Below are 17982 nucleotides of genomic sequence, written 5' to 3' on the forward strand. Positions count from 1 at the left end.
GAAAGACAGGTCCTAGAAAATTTAGAAAAACCTAGGAAATCACAGCGCTAGAATTATTTCGAACGGTTGTGTTTTTATTCAACAATTGCGATTAGTCTGACGTCCTAACCGTGATACGATATCCAATTGTATTGTTCAAAAAGCAATTTATTCCTGGTGGATGCTTGTTATTCCTCAAATCTATTCCACGTAGGTATTTGCATTCGAAATAGATTGGTTTGTATTTATATGCGAATTCACCACAAAATGATTGATCTAAGTTCTAAATATTTGCAGAAATGTGCATAACATTTATGTTTATTTTACAGACCAGAATATTGCATACATGTGCACATTCCTCAGAGTTGTTAAAATATTTTATATTTTGACAAAACATCATGCAAACAAAGTATCGGCTCGAGATATCTATAAAACAGTTAAAACTGTTCAAAGGTTTTATCGCTCAGTTTGCAGACCAGAAAATCTTATTTGGTTCGTCTCATATAGCATCAAATTATCTTTAAATATAGTAGCTTTACGCTCTTAAGAACAAAACTTGCGAAATTTTTGGTACTCAAAGTTTCATACCGTCCGTATGAATGTCAATCATATGTCAAGAATTGGCTCGGAATCGGAGAAGAATTAAGAATTGTGGTGTTACATTGATGGAACTTGCTATGGCGAGAACTAATTTTAGCGAATTTGGCGAAATTAGACGAAGTTTGTCTAAACTAGTTCTCGCCAAAATTAAATATTTACTCACTCACCAAAATAATTTTTTTTGCATCTCGCCAAAATAACCCCTAAAATTCATCAAAACTGCTCAAAAGAAGGCAAAAAAGATCGATTTAGCCTTTCATTCGCCAAAATTAAAATGTTTGACCATTCACCATAACAAATTAATGCAATACCTTTAAGAAGATTTAAAAGCTTTTGCATTAATATTTAATTCAACCTACTCAGTCTATTTGATTGTTTTTTCAGTGCCGTAGCAACTGGGGGTGGGGGGCAAGGGGGGGGGCTATGCCCCCCCCCCAATAATCTTTTCAAAAATGGTTATTTTGCAAAATGCAAAGTTTTTCTTTTTTAATTTGTCATAATTGTCTTTTATGTGCATGTTTTGAGTATTTTTAAGCAATCTAGAGCTCAATTTTTCAAAATTCCCCCCCTCGGGCCGAACCATGGTTGGCCCTCGTGGTGTCACTAAACTTCAGCCCCCCCCCCCAATATGAAAATGCTTCCTACGGCACTGTTTTTGGTTGCATGTAGATTACAAAATAGAAAAGTGTTATGATCCATGATCATGTTGCACCATTTGAAGATTTATATTTGTACTCTACTTGTACTGAATTGGACTGAGCAGCTAAAAGATACAGCATGGTGCTTGAATTTCATGGTCAAAATAGTCCATTTTACTTCTTTAGGACGGGGGGGGGGCTTAGGGGAAGATTTTTTTGAGGCTTCTGAAAAAAGTAAACTATTGAAAATTTTCGTTAACAATTAATTGGCTTTTAATTTCATGACGAAAATATAAGAAATTTTGACTAATAATAATAATTATATAACCTATTAGATTAATTTCTAAGTTATATGAAATTCTGGAGTACAAAAATTAAGAAATGTTAAAATACATTTATACAATTTTTCACGTTAAAAAAAACTTGTCCGACCAGCAGCGAGTTTTTTGAAGTGTGAAAAATGTATTTGAATGGAATCTTGATTCCTCTGTCTCTCAGGGTTGAGTAGATCCTCCGTTCACGCACTCGCAAAAGTTTTCGAGTTTTTTAACTCTGTTTTGTCGAAAATACATATACAGATAATTAAATTATAAATTCTGAAAAAGTGTATTTACAATGTCGTTGCAAATAATAAAATTTTGAATGTGATATGAAATTTCAACTGAAAACTTTTTATAAGCAACCGAGTTGCTAAGGTTCCAGCCCTGAGAAAATCCAGAAACTTAAGCAAGCTGGCCTTAGCAACCTAGCCCTGAAACTGGATATGAACCAGGAAAGCAGCTGTATTATCTGGCATTAAAAGGTCTATAAATGCTATTTAAATGCCAAATTGAGGTATTTTAGACAAAACATGAGATCAAAAGCCAAAGTTTTTGAAGTCACTAGGCATATTTTTTGCTCAAAATTCACAAGCAACTTTTTGGCTGCAGTCCGGAAAATCCTTATAGAAACTTCAGCCCTGAGCCGTGTGTACTGTACACATTGAAAATTATTCTTCCGATCTTGAAATCTTGTTACATTTTAATAGACGATATCGGCTTTTCGAATTCTCCCCGAATGATTACCCATAATTCTCATTTTCTGAATTGCTCATCTCAGACAAATTAATCGTCTCAATATAAATAGAAATAATATAATATAACCTCGTCATCGTGTATCCCAGGCTCTATTTACGTCACTGATTGACACCAGAGCATACCCTAGCGCTATCGCAGTAAGCATAAAAAAGCTTAGGCTTCTGCTCATCCTCTAGCGAAAAAAGTTTCTTATAGAAGTTCTATAGGAAGTATAGGTCTGCAAATCAGACTACAAAAAGCTGATAATACGCAGGGAACGAGGTTGATTATAATGTTACAATTTGTTGATCATCTGCACTTCAGAGACCTCATTAATCTATTAATTCTTGATACTCTACCGCCACACCTTCTACAGTTCTTCCGATGTAATTTCCTTATGCATACTTCCTTGTTCACATAAACAGTCGTTTCCACTTCAACCGAATCTGCCGCATCCTTTTCTAATTTATAAAGCATTTCCTTAACTTCATCCAAACAGGAATCGCATGAATAACAGAACACTGGAATCGACGTTAACCCAAGGAACTGCTCAAGATATATGGAACACTTGTTACCTAAAATAAGAAATTTAAAAATCATTTAGCAATGTAAATAGATAGATAGAAATAAATAAATAGAAATTTTAGTGAAATATATCAAGCATTACACTTCTATCAGCTTCTACAATTTTTTGCAAAGTATAAACATTGAGAGCAGGATTTCCTTTAATATGTTCAACTGATCTGGGGATGTATCATAGCATCCATGTCTCAGTGACCCGGTGAGGAACGTTATACCAGCGAAGATGGAAATAATAGAAGCAAATGCAAAAGGTATTGAAAATCTTTTTTGGGATCTCCAGATTTTAAATGTCTTTCCCAAGTTACATGAGCGCATTGCAATTTCATCGCAGACGACTTTCAGGATGTTTTCCAGTGGGTAAAGGGTCCCACCAGGAGTTTGACAGAAGGATAAAAGCAACACCCTCGTTATTTTCCCCAAATATTCTCTTACTTTCATAAATTGGGTGTAATCCTTTCTTGCAGTTGTAGCAGAAGTTGAAATTCTCCATCGATTGATAAATGACATCTTTAGTTTGTCTTGAAATATTCAAAGAATCGATACTCAATCCTGATTGTACTATTTCTTTACATATTCGTTTTGATGCAGTGATTAATAAAGTATCTGGTTGAAGTTGTGTAATTTCAGGTTTGGGTTCATATTTGTCTCCTGGTTGCTGATTCTGATGTAAGTTCAATTCAGGGTTTAAAACAATCTCTGGTACATCCTCCAACAGTTGCTCCCTGTCTTCATGTTTCTTTATCCTTAATCCAGAACCAAAATTCATCCAAGTCAATGGATTACAGAATCTCTCAACAAGTTCAAGATTTGGTAAGTCTTTTAGAAATAAAGGAAGCTCTTCAAAGTTGTTTGCGAGCAGTTTTAGTTTTCTCAATTTTTGGCAACTTAGTAACGATATTGGTAGATCTTTTAAATTGTTTCGATATAGTTTAACCTCTTCAACGTCGGTGAGTTTACCAATGTTATGTGATAAAAATTCCAATTTCTTCTGGTGGTATCTTTTGGAGAAATCAATCTTTTCGATATGTGGTAGGTTCCAAATCTGGCGAACAAGCGAATAAATAAGTTTCAGTTAAGCTATATTGTTAATGCGTGATATAAATATCTGGCCATGGCTAGATAAACCTTTCTTACACTGAGTGAAATAGAAGATTTTGATTTCTGAAAATTTTTCAATCATTTTCTCGTTTTTCAATTTAGGAGAATGTTTTAATTAAAATAAAACCTTGGCCTACAATCATGGTTGAAATCTAATAATTAAGCTTATTTCCTCGTTTTTTCGAAATTTGGAGTTCGGGTGAGAAAGTCGATTTTGGGCCGTCTCTTAAATTTAATCGGATATTTCAATTTGGCTCGGGCTTACAGACTTCCAGGTTATGTTATGAGCCTTATTGGACCATTTTTGAACTTTTGGATCCCCAGACCTTAAGTCTCATGTTAAAACTCAGAGTTAAAACTCAGATTTAAAACTCTACCCTTCGAAGCTACTTTAGAGCACTTGCAAATCAATTGTGGTTTCAAAACTTCCCAGTGAATTTCCCTTTTTCTCAAATATTACAACCATGATTGTAGCTCATTCTCGAACCAAAACGTTTTTAGATTCAAACTATTCAATGTAAAGATGCAGTGCCTACATAGTTTTTATACTTTAGAGGCATACAAATTTACACGATCGTGGCCACAAAAGCCTATGAAGACTTGAGACAAATATTTTTTCCGCGAAATTGAGCAAAATTGTTTATAAACCTCGGTGAATCGTTAAAATAAGAAAAAAAATTAAAAAATAAGACTTTGTTGGCCCAGCGCGCAGCGCAATGGGCCTTTAAAACACAACTAGTTGAAAAAAATTTGACTTGGGATTGGGCCTATGCACGCAATTATCAATCGACGATTCCAGGCTAAAATCGAACTACCTGACTTTCTATTGTGCGCATGCGTAAGAAAAAACCACATATAATTAATACCTCCAACTTACATGGTCAAATCTTTCTTCCTTAATTAGTAGAAAAAAGTTTAAAGTAATTAATTCTTTACTGCTCGCCCGACCCGAGTCTATACGTTGAAAAAATTCGCTCCTGTTGTATGGCGATTCTGCATCGAAAAAATATGCTGACGGTGCCAACACTGCCGGGCCTTTACGCTGCTTAGGCTTTCTCTTGTTTAAAATACAAATACTTCTTGAATCAAGAACGACAGCTGTTTTTTAAGGTCTAAAGAACTTTCACTGTCGTAAAAAAGGTCCAGAAAAATTGCGAGAGAAACATACTAAATTTGGAATTTCTATTTCGCTCCATTTGATGTGAAGACACCATCGGTGTGGCCATCCATTTTCGATTGAGGGCTCTATGGAAAATTGATTGATAAAAAAGGAAATAATTATATCTAGATAAAGAGGGAGAAATTGCCATCAATATAAGCAAAAAAATATGTAAATAAAACAGGAAGAATTGATTATGGCTATGGACAGGAAATTAATTTGGCTTGGCCTGTTTTGTGTAAAACATCTAAATTCTAGGGAGTTTCTAAACATCGACCAGAAATGGCGACCACGACCAGCGACTACGACCGGCGACCACGACCGACGACCAGATAAATTTGGATTATCGAGTTTATCCGCTCTTTCCACCATATAGAATGTTTAAATCAAGTCCTCAGAATACTAAAGAGTAACCTTTGAAGTAACCAGTCATTTTCTTGACAAACTGACACTATTTGACAAAAATATTGACATGGTCATTAAGTATGATGTTTGTAAGCTTTGTTAAACCAAATATTTTAACTATGCTGAATGAGATGCCTTTAGTATGAATAGATAGAAATTGTCAGTAGGAAAAAATTTGGAAGGCCTGTTTTAGAGATATGAATCTAATCATATTCTATTATCTTAATGCTGACAAAATGACTAATTTTGACAGAAATAACAATCTGATGATGAAATACAAAGCTTCTCAAACCAATTTCAAAAAATTTTATGCCGCTAATAATACAAAAGGATAGAAATTGACACTCAAGAAATGGTTGTTTTACCTATTTGGCACGTGGCTTTAATTAGATGAGACAGGGGTGAGCTTACTCTTCAATATTAAATATATTCAAATGATTAGGAGAGACACTCTACGTTGGAGGAAGAGAAAAAACTCAACAGCCCAAATTTATCTGGTCGCTGGTCGTGGTCGCCGGTCGTGGTTGTCATTTCTGGTCGACGTTTAGGAACTCCCTAAATTCTATGACTTTCTACTTTGAATTGAATAAGAAATTTCTATTTCTATTAAAGAAAGATTATACTCATACCAGTTGTCATTAAGGATTCTTTCAATTCAGAGCAATTTGCACTCGATTCCAGTCGCTTAATTTTAGGTATGATCTCATTGATGTAAACAAAGTGAATGTGAGATGACAGATGCAAAATGATCTATGAAAATGATGTAAAATAAGTACTTATATACTACTCTTAAAAAGTCTTCTCATTTCAACATTATGTAGTTACCATGGTCTAGTTTCAAAAGGATATGCATAGCTGCTTGAGTGTAATCCTTAAATTTGAAATATTCCTTACAATATTCAAATACTGCATATATTATATGCGGACAATAAGGACCATAAGCAGTCAGGAACAATCGCCTTATTAGGAGACGCCTCCTGATTAGGAGACGTCTCCTGATTAGGAGACATGTAGGTCGCTTGGGGTCGCTTGATTAGGAGACCCGTAATAAGGAGACATAAAACTTTGATCTCAATTTTAAGGGCTTTAGGCTTTTCCATGCATTTTGAAACTAGTTTTAATGGAAAGAGCAGCCTCGAATTGATAAAGTTTTAAAAAAATTATCAAAATTTCTCGGTGCAATCGATCACAATCCTAATATAAAGCACTACAAGGAAGCCCCTCTTGATTTTTTTCATGTCCGCCATTTTTCTTTTTGAGACGCTTTTGTTCAGAAGACTGATTCTTACTTCTGATTGGTTCTTATGGATTATTAGAATTGTGATTGATTCCACCGGTGGATTTTTCTGAAAATCACCTTATGGAATCAATTTTTTGTGCTCTTTCCAATGGGAGCAACCAAATTATGCGCAGTTTCTTTGTTTACAAGATAATTACACCCGCCTCCTAATTAGGAGACGTGAACCTCCTGATTAGGAGACGGGTCTCCTAATCAGGAGGCGTCTCCTAACAGTCAGGGACAGTCGCCTTATTAGGAGACGCCTCCTGATTAGGAGACATGTAGGTCGCTTGGGGTCGCTTGATTAGGAGACCCGTCTCCTAATTAGGAGACATAAAACTTTGATCTCAATTTTAAGGGCTTTAGGCTTTTCCGCGCATTTTGAAACTAGTTTTAATGGAAAGAGCAGCCTCGAATTGGTAAAGTTTTTAAAAAATTATCAAAATTTCTCGGTGCAATCGATCACAATCCTAATATAAAGCACTACAAGGAAGCCCCTCTTGATTTTTTTCATGTCCGCCATTTTTCCTTTTGAGACGCTTTTGTTCAGAAGACAGATTCTTACTTCTGATTGGTTCTTATGGATTATTAGAATTGTGATTGATTCCACCGGTGGATTTTTCTGAAAATCACCATATGGAATCAATTTTTTGTGCTCTTTCCATTGGGAGCAATCAAACCATGCGCAGTTTGCTCGTTCACGAGATAATTAAACCCGTCTCCTGATTAGGAGACGTGAACCTCCTGATTAGGAGACGGGTCCCGGGGGGGGGGGTACTAGGGCAAGATGGGTTACGGGGATGCTCCGCTGGTCAGGGTACCTTTTCTAACCTCCACGAGTCCCAGGTAGGGTCGCAAAAACACCAAAATAGAAAAATCAGTCCCTCGTAGGGTGCCTTTTTTTGGAAAATTTGGGGAAAAAGTAGAAAATTTGAGAAAATTTTGGAATTTCAGTCCCATTCAGGGTCACTTTTTTCGCAAATTTCGAGTCCCACGTAGGGTCAATTTTTCGAACCTCAGCGGAGCACCCCTGTCGGTCGACAAGGGTAGTACCCCCCCCGGGAGACGGGTCTCCTAATCAGGAGGCGTCTCCTAATAAGGCGACTGTCCCTGACTGCCTAATAAGGCGATTGTTCCTGACTGATAAGGGTTGGTTTTGTCACCTTCAAAAGTTTCTCGAAGGGTTATAAAAATCAAAAAAATTTCAAAAGTAGTCCCTCTAAGGGAAACAAAAAGAAAATTCACGATTTTTAGGAATTTTTTTTGGATTACAAGAAAAAAAATTGTAAAAAAGTCTCTCTAAGGGTAAGACATTTTTCAAAAAAATCTTTTTAAGGGGCCTTTTTTCACTAAAAATTGTTCTCGCTAAGGGTAAGCTTGCGGAGATCTCATTTGCACATACCCCTCAACTGCCAACCCTAGTACCCCCTGCCCCCCAGGGTCTAAATGATTTCAAATCTTTGGCCTCAATTTATATGAAAACAAGGGCAGCCGCATCTAAGGTTACTTACTTTTTCTTTCCGTCCACTGCTCTCATCATTTTCTTTTACATCATTTAAAAGCCAAGTTAAAAACAAAGGTATATTTTGTTGTTCGACAGATTTTACTGATTGAAAATGACTGAAAAAACTATCAACAAAAATTTCGTGATAAATTTTTTCTTTGTCTTCAGTTGTATTTACAAGGATGTCTTTCATCTTGCTTGATGTGTTCTTTCCTTATAGGTGGTTAAATGCAAGTTAAAAAGTTTATGTCTTTTTAACGAGACAAAATGAGTAATTTTTCAAAACTTGATGCCTTTTTAAATAAACGATAACTTGATATTTACACACTTGTGTCACTCAATACGTACGTCCGAGAGTTTCTGTTGAAATTGGTAATCTTTCAGCAAAGATATCAGCAAGCTTCTGCAGATTACACACAAATCGCAAATGAACAAAAAATATCTTGCTATTTATGTTTTGGTTTCGATTTTGAGAGTGCAATATCAGCAAAAAGTCTCGGGCCCAGACTACTTTTGCATTTCTCGGAATTCAAACGTCAGCAAATTTGATAGTCTATTTTGCTGACCAGCTACGCGTTGTTTTGATTATATTTTTTGCAAAGTTGTACAGTGTTTTATGGGAAAGTATTTTGAAACAAGTTTTCCCGAGAAAGTAAAAACTCAAAGCTGATGTTTTTATCCCTCTCTAAAAATAAAAGAAGTCTTTGAATTTTTAGCCTAAAAAAAACGAGGAACTCAGATTTTGAATAATACTATGGAGATAATATTATTCCACCTGAAATTTATCGCGATATCTCCTTAAACCTCTATTTTCAGAAGTGAGCGCCATAGGACGTTTTTCGTAAACAAAGATGGCGGACAATTTTCTGGTGCTGAAATTTTGATTTGGAAGTTTATGAATTAAATTGTTAATTTCTATTCGTCTCTTTTTTTTTTAAGCTCAGTTTTGAGTTTTACAAGGGGTTGCATACGTTCCAGAATTTCCGCTTTTCCACTCTGTTTGCATAGCAAAGGTATGGTGGGTGGGTATCATCCCGAGTGCCGAGAATCAAAATTTTAGAAAGAAATTCTTGCTCTTCTGAGTTCTGTTCTAACATACAAAGTTTCTAAAATTTTAGAGTCTGATGTGACTAAAAAGTCTGATACAGTTTGAATGACACAGCCTGTGAGTCAGTCAGGGCTTTCTTTAGTCTTTTTTGATATTAGTTAGGCAGTTAGTCACACTAGGAAATCTAGCTTTCAGAAAAAACAACATCAGTCATCTACAGGATACATTTCAACAACAAGGATGAGAGTTACCTGAATCAAGTTCGCAAGATAATAATAATTAAAACTAAAAGTTGGAAACAAAATAAAACGTGCAGCAGCCAAAATCAACCAACTAAAATTTGTCATTCAATTCCCGAGACAGCGCTTCGATTTTTAAGGCCTTGTTTATACGCTAAAGTAAAACAATTACGCACATGTAAATGGGTCATTGTTTGAGGTCCGGCAAAATTTCCGGGAGATAGCCTATCCGGCAGTGCGCGGATCTAGGTGGGTTCCGCCTCCCCCGTAGATCTTTTTCTTGGGAAGTTGATCTTCAAATTAGTTTTCAAGGTTGGCTTGGCTCAAATTTTTTCATCTATGGCACAAATTTTAGGCAATTTCTCAAAGTTTTTGAACATGTTAATTTCATTAAAAAGCGCCGGGTTATTTTTTCATGAATCCCTTTAGAAGTTTTGCGGCGCATTGTTTTGCTTGAGAGTCAAGTAAACGATAGGATATAGCGCTTTCGCAGCATTAATCTTTGATACGCATTTTGGCGGGACGCTAGTGTGACTAACTGATAGGATAGACCTTTTCGCCTTTCCATCCGCCATCTTGAATTGTATGCAAAAATACAGGAAAGAAAAAGCCGTGGTTGCATTTAGTTGGAAAGTATGCAAAACATATGCAAGTTTACACAAAGATTAAAAAGACAACAAAGTATCTTATAAATAAATATTATAACCATTAGAACAATGAAAGATAGAATGTCATAATCCAAAAAGAAATATTTACAGAACAACAAAAGCCTTTTAGAAATTTGTTCTTAAAGACATAGCATATTCTGTTTTCATGTCATTAAGAAATTCCACGAAGACGGAGTACACACTCAAACTTTCAAAACACGCAAACTGAAAGCAGCAATTATGACGTCACACATTATCAATGTTTTGATTTGATCATTTGGTGGCTCTATTCCCAGGAGAATAATTTACCGTCAGCCGAATAAGGATCATTTTTTACCTTCGTTGGTGATTTTTCAGTTTGAGTTTATGTCTAATGTTATGGATTTTTGAAGTGCTTGTTCTAAGAGATGAGCGAATATAATTATTTTTAGTTTTCAAGAGAAGCAAATTTAATCTTTCTTTTACAAGATTACACTTTAATATAATGCCAATTATGCATGTAAGTTTTATATTAATACTTTCTTTTTGCATATGTTTTGCATACTTTCTAAGGGAATTTCACCACAGCAATTCGGCCACCATAATTTTTGCATACAATTCAATATGGCGGATGGAAAGGCGAAAAGGTCTATAGGGCAGGGGATTAGAATAAGAACTTAGGTCAGGCCCAATTATTGATTGTTTGGTTTGTGTCCTAGAAGCTTTGAAAAATGGGTCAGCTGGTCGGTCGGTAGCTAAAATTGGAACTTTTTTTTCATTTTTCCCACCAAAAGCCTCAATTTTTGAAATTCCTCATGCAATCATGCTACGACTCCAGCCAGCAGAGGTCACGCAACTTTTGGGCCATTCCAGAAAATTTTTGTATACCCCCGTCGGACGACGTGCATTTTTTAATTTTTCTTTTTCCAGTGGTGGTCGGAAATTCCGTTGAAAATCTATGTACTTTTGCAAAAATCAAAATGCAACGGAAATTCCACTCTATTTTGTCTTTTTTAGTTCAATTGCCTTGGAAATTCATACATTTTCTTCTCTCACCCTCAATTTCGAATTTTGGTGAAAACCTTTGCCCTCGGAAATCCTGTGTCGTCCGCCCCCTGTTACAGACAAATTCTGGAATGGCCCTTTGTTGACGCCAAACCAAATGTTTCATTTTTCCGTGAACTTTGAACCCTTCGAACTTTTTTTCTATGTATGCTAAAGGCGTTCTAGTTTTACTAAAAGAAAGCCTGTGATCTTAGATCTTAGCTTTCCAGCAATATTTATAAAAAAGGACCCTCCCAGCGCTCCGCAGCTAAAAAAACACTATATTTTTTCTCTCCGGAAAGTTCCAGTGTGGAATTTGTGCAAAGGACATGCCAAAGACGTAAAGACGATATTGAATTGCTACGGCGTAGGCGGAAATTTTTGAACGATGGAAAAATTAGAGCGCAGCAGGCACGATTTTTTCAGCTGGGGGGTTTAGGGGGCGCTGTTAGCCCCCCTAACGGGTCCGGGGCAGAGCCCGGGTGGGGGTTCAGCGGGTGAAGCCCCGAAAACCCTGGGATGTTAAGCATTTTAACGCCTGAAAGTTGGTTTAGAATTGACTATTTTTCCTGGTTTTATGATTGAAAAATCTTGAAAAATATCTCATATTTGATAAATACTGTTTGGAAGAAAGCTAAATTGGACAATCTATCTTGCTAGTCCGCATAAACCTCATTTGCCCTGTCGCGTTGGACTTTTTAGCTGTGGGACTAGGAAGTGTCTGACTTCTTTGAGATTCACGAATTTAATAAAAAAAGAATGAGATCTCCTTAAATGTTAAAAGAATAATTACAGACCAAATGATCCAGCGCTAAAAGATAAAAGGCAAACGATAAAAGCGAGCGGTAAACTGCGATCTCACGGGCGGATGGGTGGTTTTTGAGGCGGGTGGTGTCATTCTTCCGCTTTGTCATCCGCGTTCGACTTTTTGCTAGAAGCTGAAAGAGAAAAAATCCCGCGTATACTGCCAATGAAAATGCGCTACTGTTTGGTAAAATAAACATTGTGTATTAGACTTAAGATTTATAATCGGATGAATTTCGGGTGAACAACGGATTACTGAGAAGAATGAATCGAATATTGCTGTTTGCTATAACTTATCGAAAATGGCGAGGAGTGCTCCTGTGTTCTGTCGTCGTGTGTTATCCTGAAAATAAAAATTTGAAAAGGTTAGACTTACGCCAATATCTTACATTGTAGCTGCTCCTTACGCCAATACGCCAAAAGTAATTAGGAGCCTCACACCAAATATATTCGGAGTATCGTGCACCATTTCCAGACAGGGGAAAGTTCCGGAGCTCTTCCGGTGCTTCCGGAGCAAGTGATTTTTAACACGTTCTAAAAAGCGGTTTAAACAAGGTTACAAAAAATATTCAAAATATTGATATATATGATGGATCAGCCATTAATGAAATTGAATTTGTGACATTATATTTGGAAGCATCACTTGTAGAAATATCAAAAAAATTAAAAAATGTGAGGTTTCACTTCCTTGAGTCGGCTGACTTTTTAAAAATACACCCGTGTGCAGTTAGTTTTTACATGATTAGCACAGCGAGCGCTATCGTAAATATATTGCGAATATCTTTTCCTGAACGTTCCGGTGCAGACCAATCGCCGAAAATCTACCTCCGGAACACCGGAAGTGCTCCAGAATCTTCATGCTCCGATGAAAAAAACGGCACTTTTTGCTCCGGACGTTTCCGGAGCGCCGGGAGGGTCCTGTATATCAGTTCGACAAATTGCACAGATCCGCAACGCTGCGAAATTCTGCATCTTTAGCGTTGTGATATTCCGCAACGTTGCGAAATTCCGCAGCTTTACTGCTGCATAATTTCGCAGCTCTGGCCTTTGGACCAACACTGGCATCGCATGGCCTGGACCGGGGTCCCAAAATAATGTGCATTCTGAAGAACAACCCAAAAGGAAACTTTTCACACTAGCATTTTAATTTCCTACCTAGCGATTATTCACAATCATTCTTGGAAGAAATGCTACTTTGTTCAAAAAAGCAAGGTTTTGCCTGATTTTGCATGTGTTTAGAAGAAAATTGGTAGGCGCTCATAATTTTTAAAATCACAAGCTTCAATTGGAAGCGTTGCGTAAAATAGCAGCGCAACCCTGGGGAAACGCTGTGAAAAAAGACCAACGTTGCGGAATATTGCAACGTTGCGGATCTATGCAATTTGCCGAACTGATATAACACTGTGGACTCCCGAGACGGCAAATTGGTAAAGTACCGAACGTTTTTGCAACATTTTCAAAATTGTTTTCCAACGGGAGAAAAAAAGTTGCAACTATCGATGAACAAATGTTTCTAGAAATGGAGGAAAATGTAGTTGAAGGCTGAAACTTTGTATGTTTATCAGAAAAAGGGCCTGAGGAATTCAAAAATCACAATCACTAATTTTAGTTCTTTCATTTTCATGTCGTTTTTTTTCACTTTTTTGCTTCTTTATAATGGGAATGTCCCAAAAAAAAAGTTTATATTTCTGCCAAAATGGATTTTTTTTTTCATTTGGGGTTTCTCCTTTCAGAAAAACTTATTCTTTACTTATTATTTTTTATTCCTCCATTTCCAGAGGCCCCTGACTTTTTTTTCAAAATTAAGTTTGCATAATTTTTTTTGGTAGGTTGGGACCCAAATAACATAAATCTAAGATATTTTTGGATATTTCCAAAAAATGGCGGTTCTCCGCCCTTTTTTATGCCTAAAATGGGCCATTTTCGGGCCATTTTGCTTGGAAAAAAATCTAAAACCTGCTGTGTTGGTGCTACAGCCATCAAATTAGGCTCAAAATGATCCTTGGAAAAAAGTAGGATTAGAATGTAACAATTATATACCTCTGCCATATATATAAACTTAAAAAAATAGGTTTTTCGGCCAAAATTGACCAAAATTGCAAAAAAACAGGGTTTTGCCTGGAAAAAAATCTAAAATCTGTTCTGTTTGTGCTACAAGCCTCAAATTAGGGTCAAAATATTCGTTGGAAAAAAGTAGGATTAGAATGTAACAATAATATACTTCTACCATATATGTAAACTTCAAAAAATTTTGAAATTGGGCCAAAATTGACTGAAACTGGGGAAAAAAGGGTTTACCTGGGAAAAAAATCTAAAATCTGTTCTGTTGGTGCTATGAACCTCAAATTATGCTTAAAATATTCCTTGGAGGAAAGTAGGATTAGAATGTAACAATTATATACCTCTACCATATATATAAATTTAAAAAATTAAGTATTTAGGCCGAGATGGACCGAAACCGGGAAGAAACTGGGTTTTGCCTGGGAAATAAAACCTAAAATCTGTTCTATTTGTGCTACAAACCTCAAATTAGGCTTAAAATGTTCCTTGGGAAAAAGCAGGAATCGAATATAGCAATTACATACCTCTACCACATATATAAAATTCAAAAATTAGCTATTTAGGCCGAAATGGACCGACACCAGGAAAACGCTGGGTTTTGCCTGGAAATAAAACCTAAAATCTGCACTGTTCGTGCTATAAACCTCAAATTAGGCTTAAAATGTCCCTTGGAAAAAAGCAGGATAGGATGGTAGCAATTATGTACCTCTAACCATGTATATAAAATTAAAAAAATTAGGCTTTCAGGCCAAAATGGACGGAAACCGGTAAAACCCAGTGTCTTCCCAACCTACCAAAAAAAATTATGCAAACTTAATTTTGAAAAAAAAAATCTCTATAGCCCACTGCTACTACCACCTTTTTTGACTCATTTCAACCTTTTCCAAGCTACTTTTCATCAAAAACAAAAATGAAACAATGCAATGTCTTCTTTATCAAGAAAAGATATATCTTTCATTATTTTCATAAATATACTAAATATTTACAAATATTTTTATATAATAATATTCTAACACCATCGAAGAATTCTCCCTCCAAATTTCAGGTCTCTAGCTACACTAGAAAAAGAGATGTGCAAAATTAAAGAAGCATGACTGGGAATTTTTTTTTTCTTTTTTGACACATTTTTTCGAATTCTTCCAAGCTATTTTCCTAACCTTTTTTTTGACATTTTTAGTCAAATTTTTGACACTAAAATTTGAAAAATCTTCTGGAGTTGCTGATCATGCAATCCTGGAATCCAACAGCGAATGTAAAAAGGAGGTAAAATTTTTTTTATTTTTTCAATTCAAAGTGAAACACTTTTTCTCAAAAATTTAGAGTCGGTCGGAGGACACGAACCAAACTATCAATTACCTGATCAACAACGTTTCGTGCGAAAGTGGATACCAGCCTTAACAACGTGATCAACACATAACCTAACTAACCAGCAAGACTTCTGATTTTTGGCTTATTGAAACAGGTTAAATTTTGTTTTCTGTACAGAACTTTTCCTTAGAGGCAATTGAGCAAGAACAATAGAAATAATCTTTATTTGGCTATGTTAGAAAAATGCAAATTAGAAACTTGCTTAAATTCACGATAGATTCTTTTCCCCAAAACGAAACTTTTCTAATTTTGTAAATCTTTCTTCCACTTCCCCATACGTAAAATATAGAGTACATTTGTTTTCCCCCAAAACTTGCAAGCGAAAAATGTTAAGACGCATGTTGTCCTCGCGGATTTTCCTAGCGTAATTTATTTGTGAGATGTCATAATAATTCTCTTTTTGGATTACTGGCGGCATTAATTTCGAAGCGCTTACTATTATTTTTGAATTTTTTGTTTTTAATGCCTATTTTAAAGAAAAATTTGTTGTTGCGTTCTCCCAAACAACTGTTGTTGAAATAGGAAAAAGAAAATAGTTAAGTCTAGTCTAGCCTAACTGTCAGCTGTCAGGGGGCATTAATTAAAAGAATATGAGAGCTTATTTATATCAAAAACAAAACACACTGTTTCTCCCAAGCTGTAAAACCTTTTGGGATATTGCATTTATCCAAAAAGGAAAGTGGATTTAAAATTTCAGCGAAAAGATTAGCACTGTAATCTGCTTAATGACTTTTTCTAAAAGGGCTAATTTTACCAGGAGAAATGTGAGGATTTAGTTTCCAAAGTTGAGCTATCTGAGTAAACGCGAGAATTTGGAATTTCAAACATATTTGCAAAAAAAATGCCAAACCAAGTTTAATAGACCTTTTGCATCGTTTAGCACTAGATGCGTATACCATTTCATTTCCAGTTATAGTTAGCAGCATTACGTAATTACTATTAAAAACATTATGTAATGTCTCCTCACAGTAACTTGATAGTAGTAGATCAATGTTTTAGCCCTTAATTTTTATCTATTGATTTTGCTATACTATGTCTGCACATCAGGCTAAAAAGTACATTCACAATCCCTAAATTTGGATAAAGGAAACACAAAAACTTTTTTCATTGATTACCTTATTACACGAATATTACTAGGCAAGTTTTCAACGGCCATGAAATTTGGACGATCTGAAATTAACACAAATTTTTTTGCTTTTTCAGGATACCTCGGCTGGTATAAGTTGGTTTTTTTAACACAAAATTTTTCACTTCGTGTTAATAAAATGTAGTAATATTCATGTAATAAGAGGTATTATAATGATTCTCCTGGAATCAATAGGATAGGGTATATAATTGAAATTTTCATTTTCTTTTAAGTTTACTATAGTGAAAATAGTTTTGAAAATGTCTTCTGCAAAACTACATAAAGTAATTATACGTTATGGACCATATCTGTCATGTGCTGTATCTGAACATAGAGAAGACTATTTGCAAGGATTAAAAACAACACTGAGCAAGGCTGGACATACAGTGCTTTTAGAAAAATTGAAGATACAGATGTTGTTGAGATAATGGTATACAATGAGATTATTTTTAGATGTAATATTCGTAGTCTGGTCTTTGGTGGCGATGGACAACTTGATCCACGTTGTACACAAGTACTCAATGCTATCTCAAGTATCCCTTGTCGATAATATCATACTGAAAATCACCTTTTGAAGATACTTATTTATAAAGTAGAATGTTAATTTTTGATATTGGACAATTAAGTCATCTAATTTATTGTCGTGGTGTATATTTTTAACATGTATATATTTTATTTTTTTTCAAATTACTTGTAAACTAAACTAATAATTCTTGTATGAAAGAAAGCTTTTAATGTGTAAAAATTCATTCACAAGTCGAATGCCAGTCTTTCACTATTTTTGATAAACTACCCCTATCAACTCTTTAGCAATGCTTAAGGATTTCATTGGGATTTCTTTTTTGGGGACATTATTGAAGTATTGAGATGCTAAATGAGATCAATGCATTTCTTCTTTTTTATTTAAAAATATCTACCTTATTGGTATATATTTTCGCGTGTTACAAATTTTCGCGGGTACTTAATATCGCGAGTTTTTTGGTCAATTTTCGCGAAATTTAATACTGTTTAAATTTTTCAAAATTACAAAATCGCGACATTAAATACACACGAAAAAATTTTTTTATTAGTATTTTGTTAGTATTTTTATGTATATCAAAAACGTTGTGTTTCAAGCAAAATCAGTCTTTTTCTTGCTTTATATTCCCACTTTCTGAAAATACCTAGTTTAGTGAATCGCAAAATTTAATACACGCGAAAATTTTCCAGAAGTCGCCAATCGCGAAATTTAATACACGCGAAACACATTTTTTCGAAAAATTTTTGCGATTCGCGAAAATTTGTAACACGCGAAAATATATACCAATAAGGTATGCACTTCATTTACCTCGGACACTTTAGAGAAACTGTCTCTCCATAAGACAGGG

General features: G+C 35.3%; 1 protein-coding gene across 1 annotated transcript; it reads right to left on the reverse strand.

Annotated features, from left to right (window-relative positions):
* Window positions 1-2287: 2287 nt before the first annotated feature.
* LOC136810870 (uncharacterized) lies at window positions 2288-8714 on the reverse strand. Its single transcript, XM_067067460.1, has 5 exons — window positions 8307-8714; window positions 6146-6266; window positions 5121-5197; window positions 3287-3896; window positions 2288-2847 (listed from the first exon to the last, which is right to left on the reverse strand). The coding sequence occupies exons 1-5, from the start codon at window positions 8490-8492 to the stop codon at window positions 2582-2584; spliced, it is 1260 nt and encodes a 419-aa protein (XP_066923561.1). The 5' UTR covers window positions 8493-8714; the 3' UTR covers window positions 2288-2581.
* Between the last annotated feature and the right edge of the window lie 9268 nt (window positions 8715-17982).

The sequence above is a fragment of the Clytia hemisphaerica genome, unplaced genomic scaffold (assembly GCF_902728285.1).
Source record: "Clytia hemisphaerica strain Z4C2 unplaced genomic scaffold, Clytia hemisphaerica genome assembly, whole genome shotgun sequence".
NCBI lineage: Eukaryota > Metazoa > Cnidaria > Hydrozoa > Leptothecata > Clytiidae > Clytia > Clytia hemisphaerica.

Coding starts and splice junctions, on each gene's coding strand:
- LOC136810870 (XM_067067460.1), bottom strand. CDS start 8,492: ATGAAAGACATCCTTGTAAATACAACTGAAGACAAAGAAAAAATTTAT. Junction 6,267..8,306: donor GCAGTGGACGGAAAGAAAAA/GTAAGTAACCTT, acceptor TCATTTTCATAG/ATCATTTTGCATCTGTCATC. Junction 3,897..5,120: donor AAATAGAAATTCCAAATTTA/GTATGTTTCTCT, acceptor CTTGTTCGCCAG/ATTTGGAACCTACCACATAT.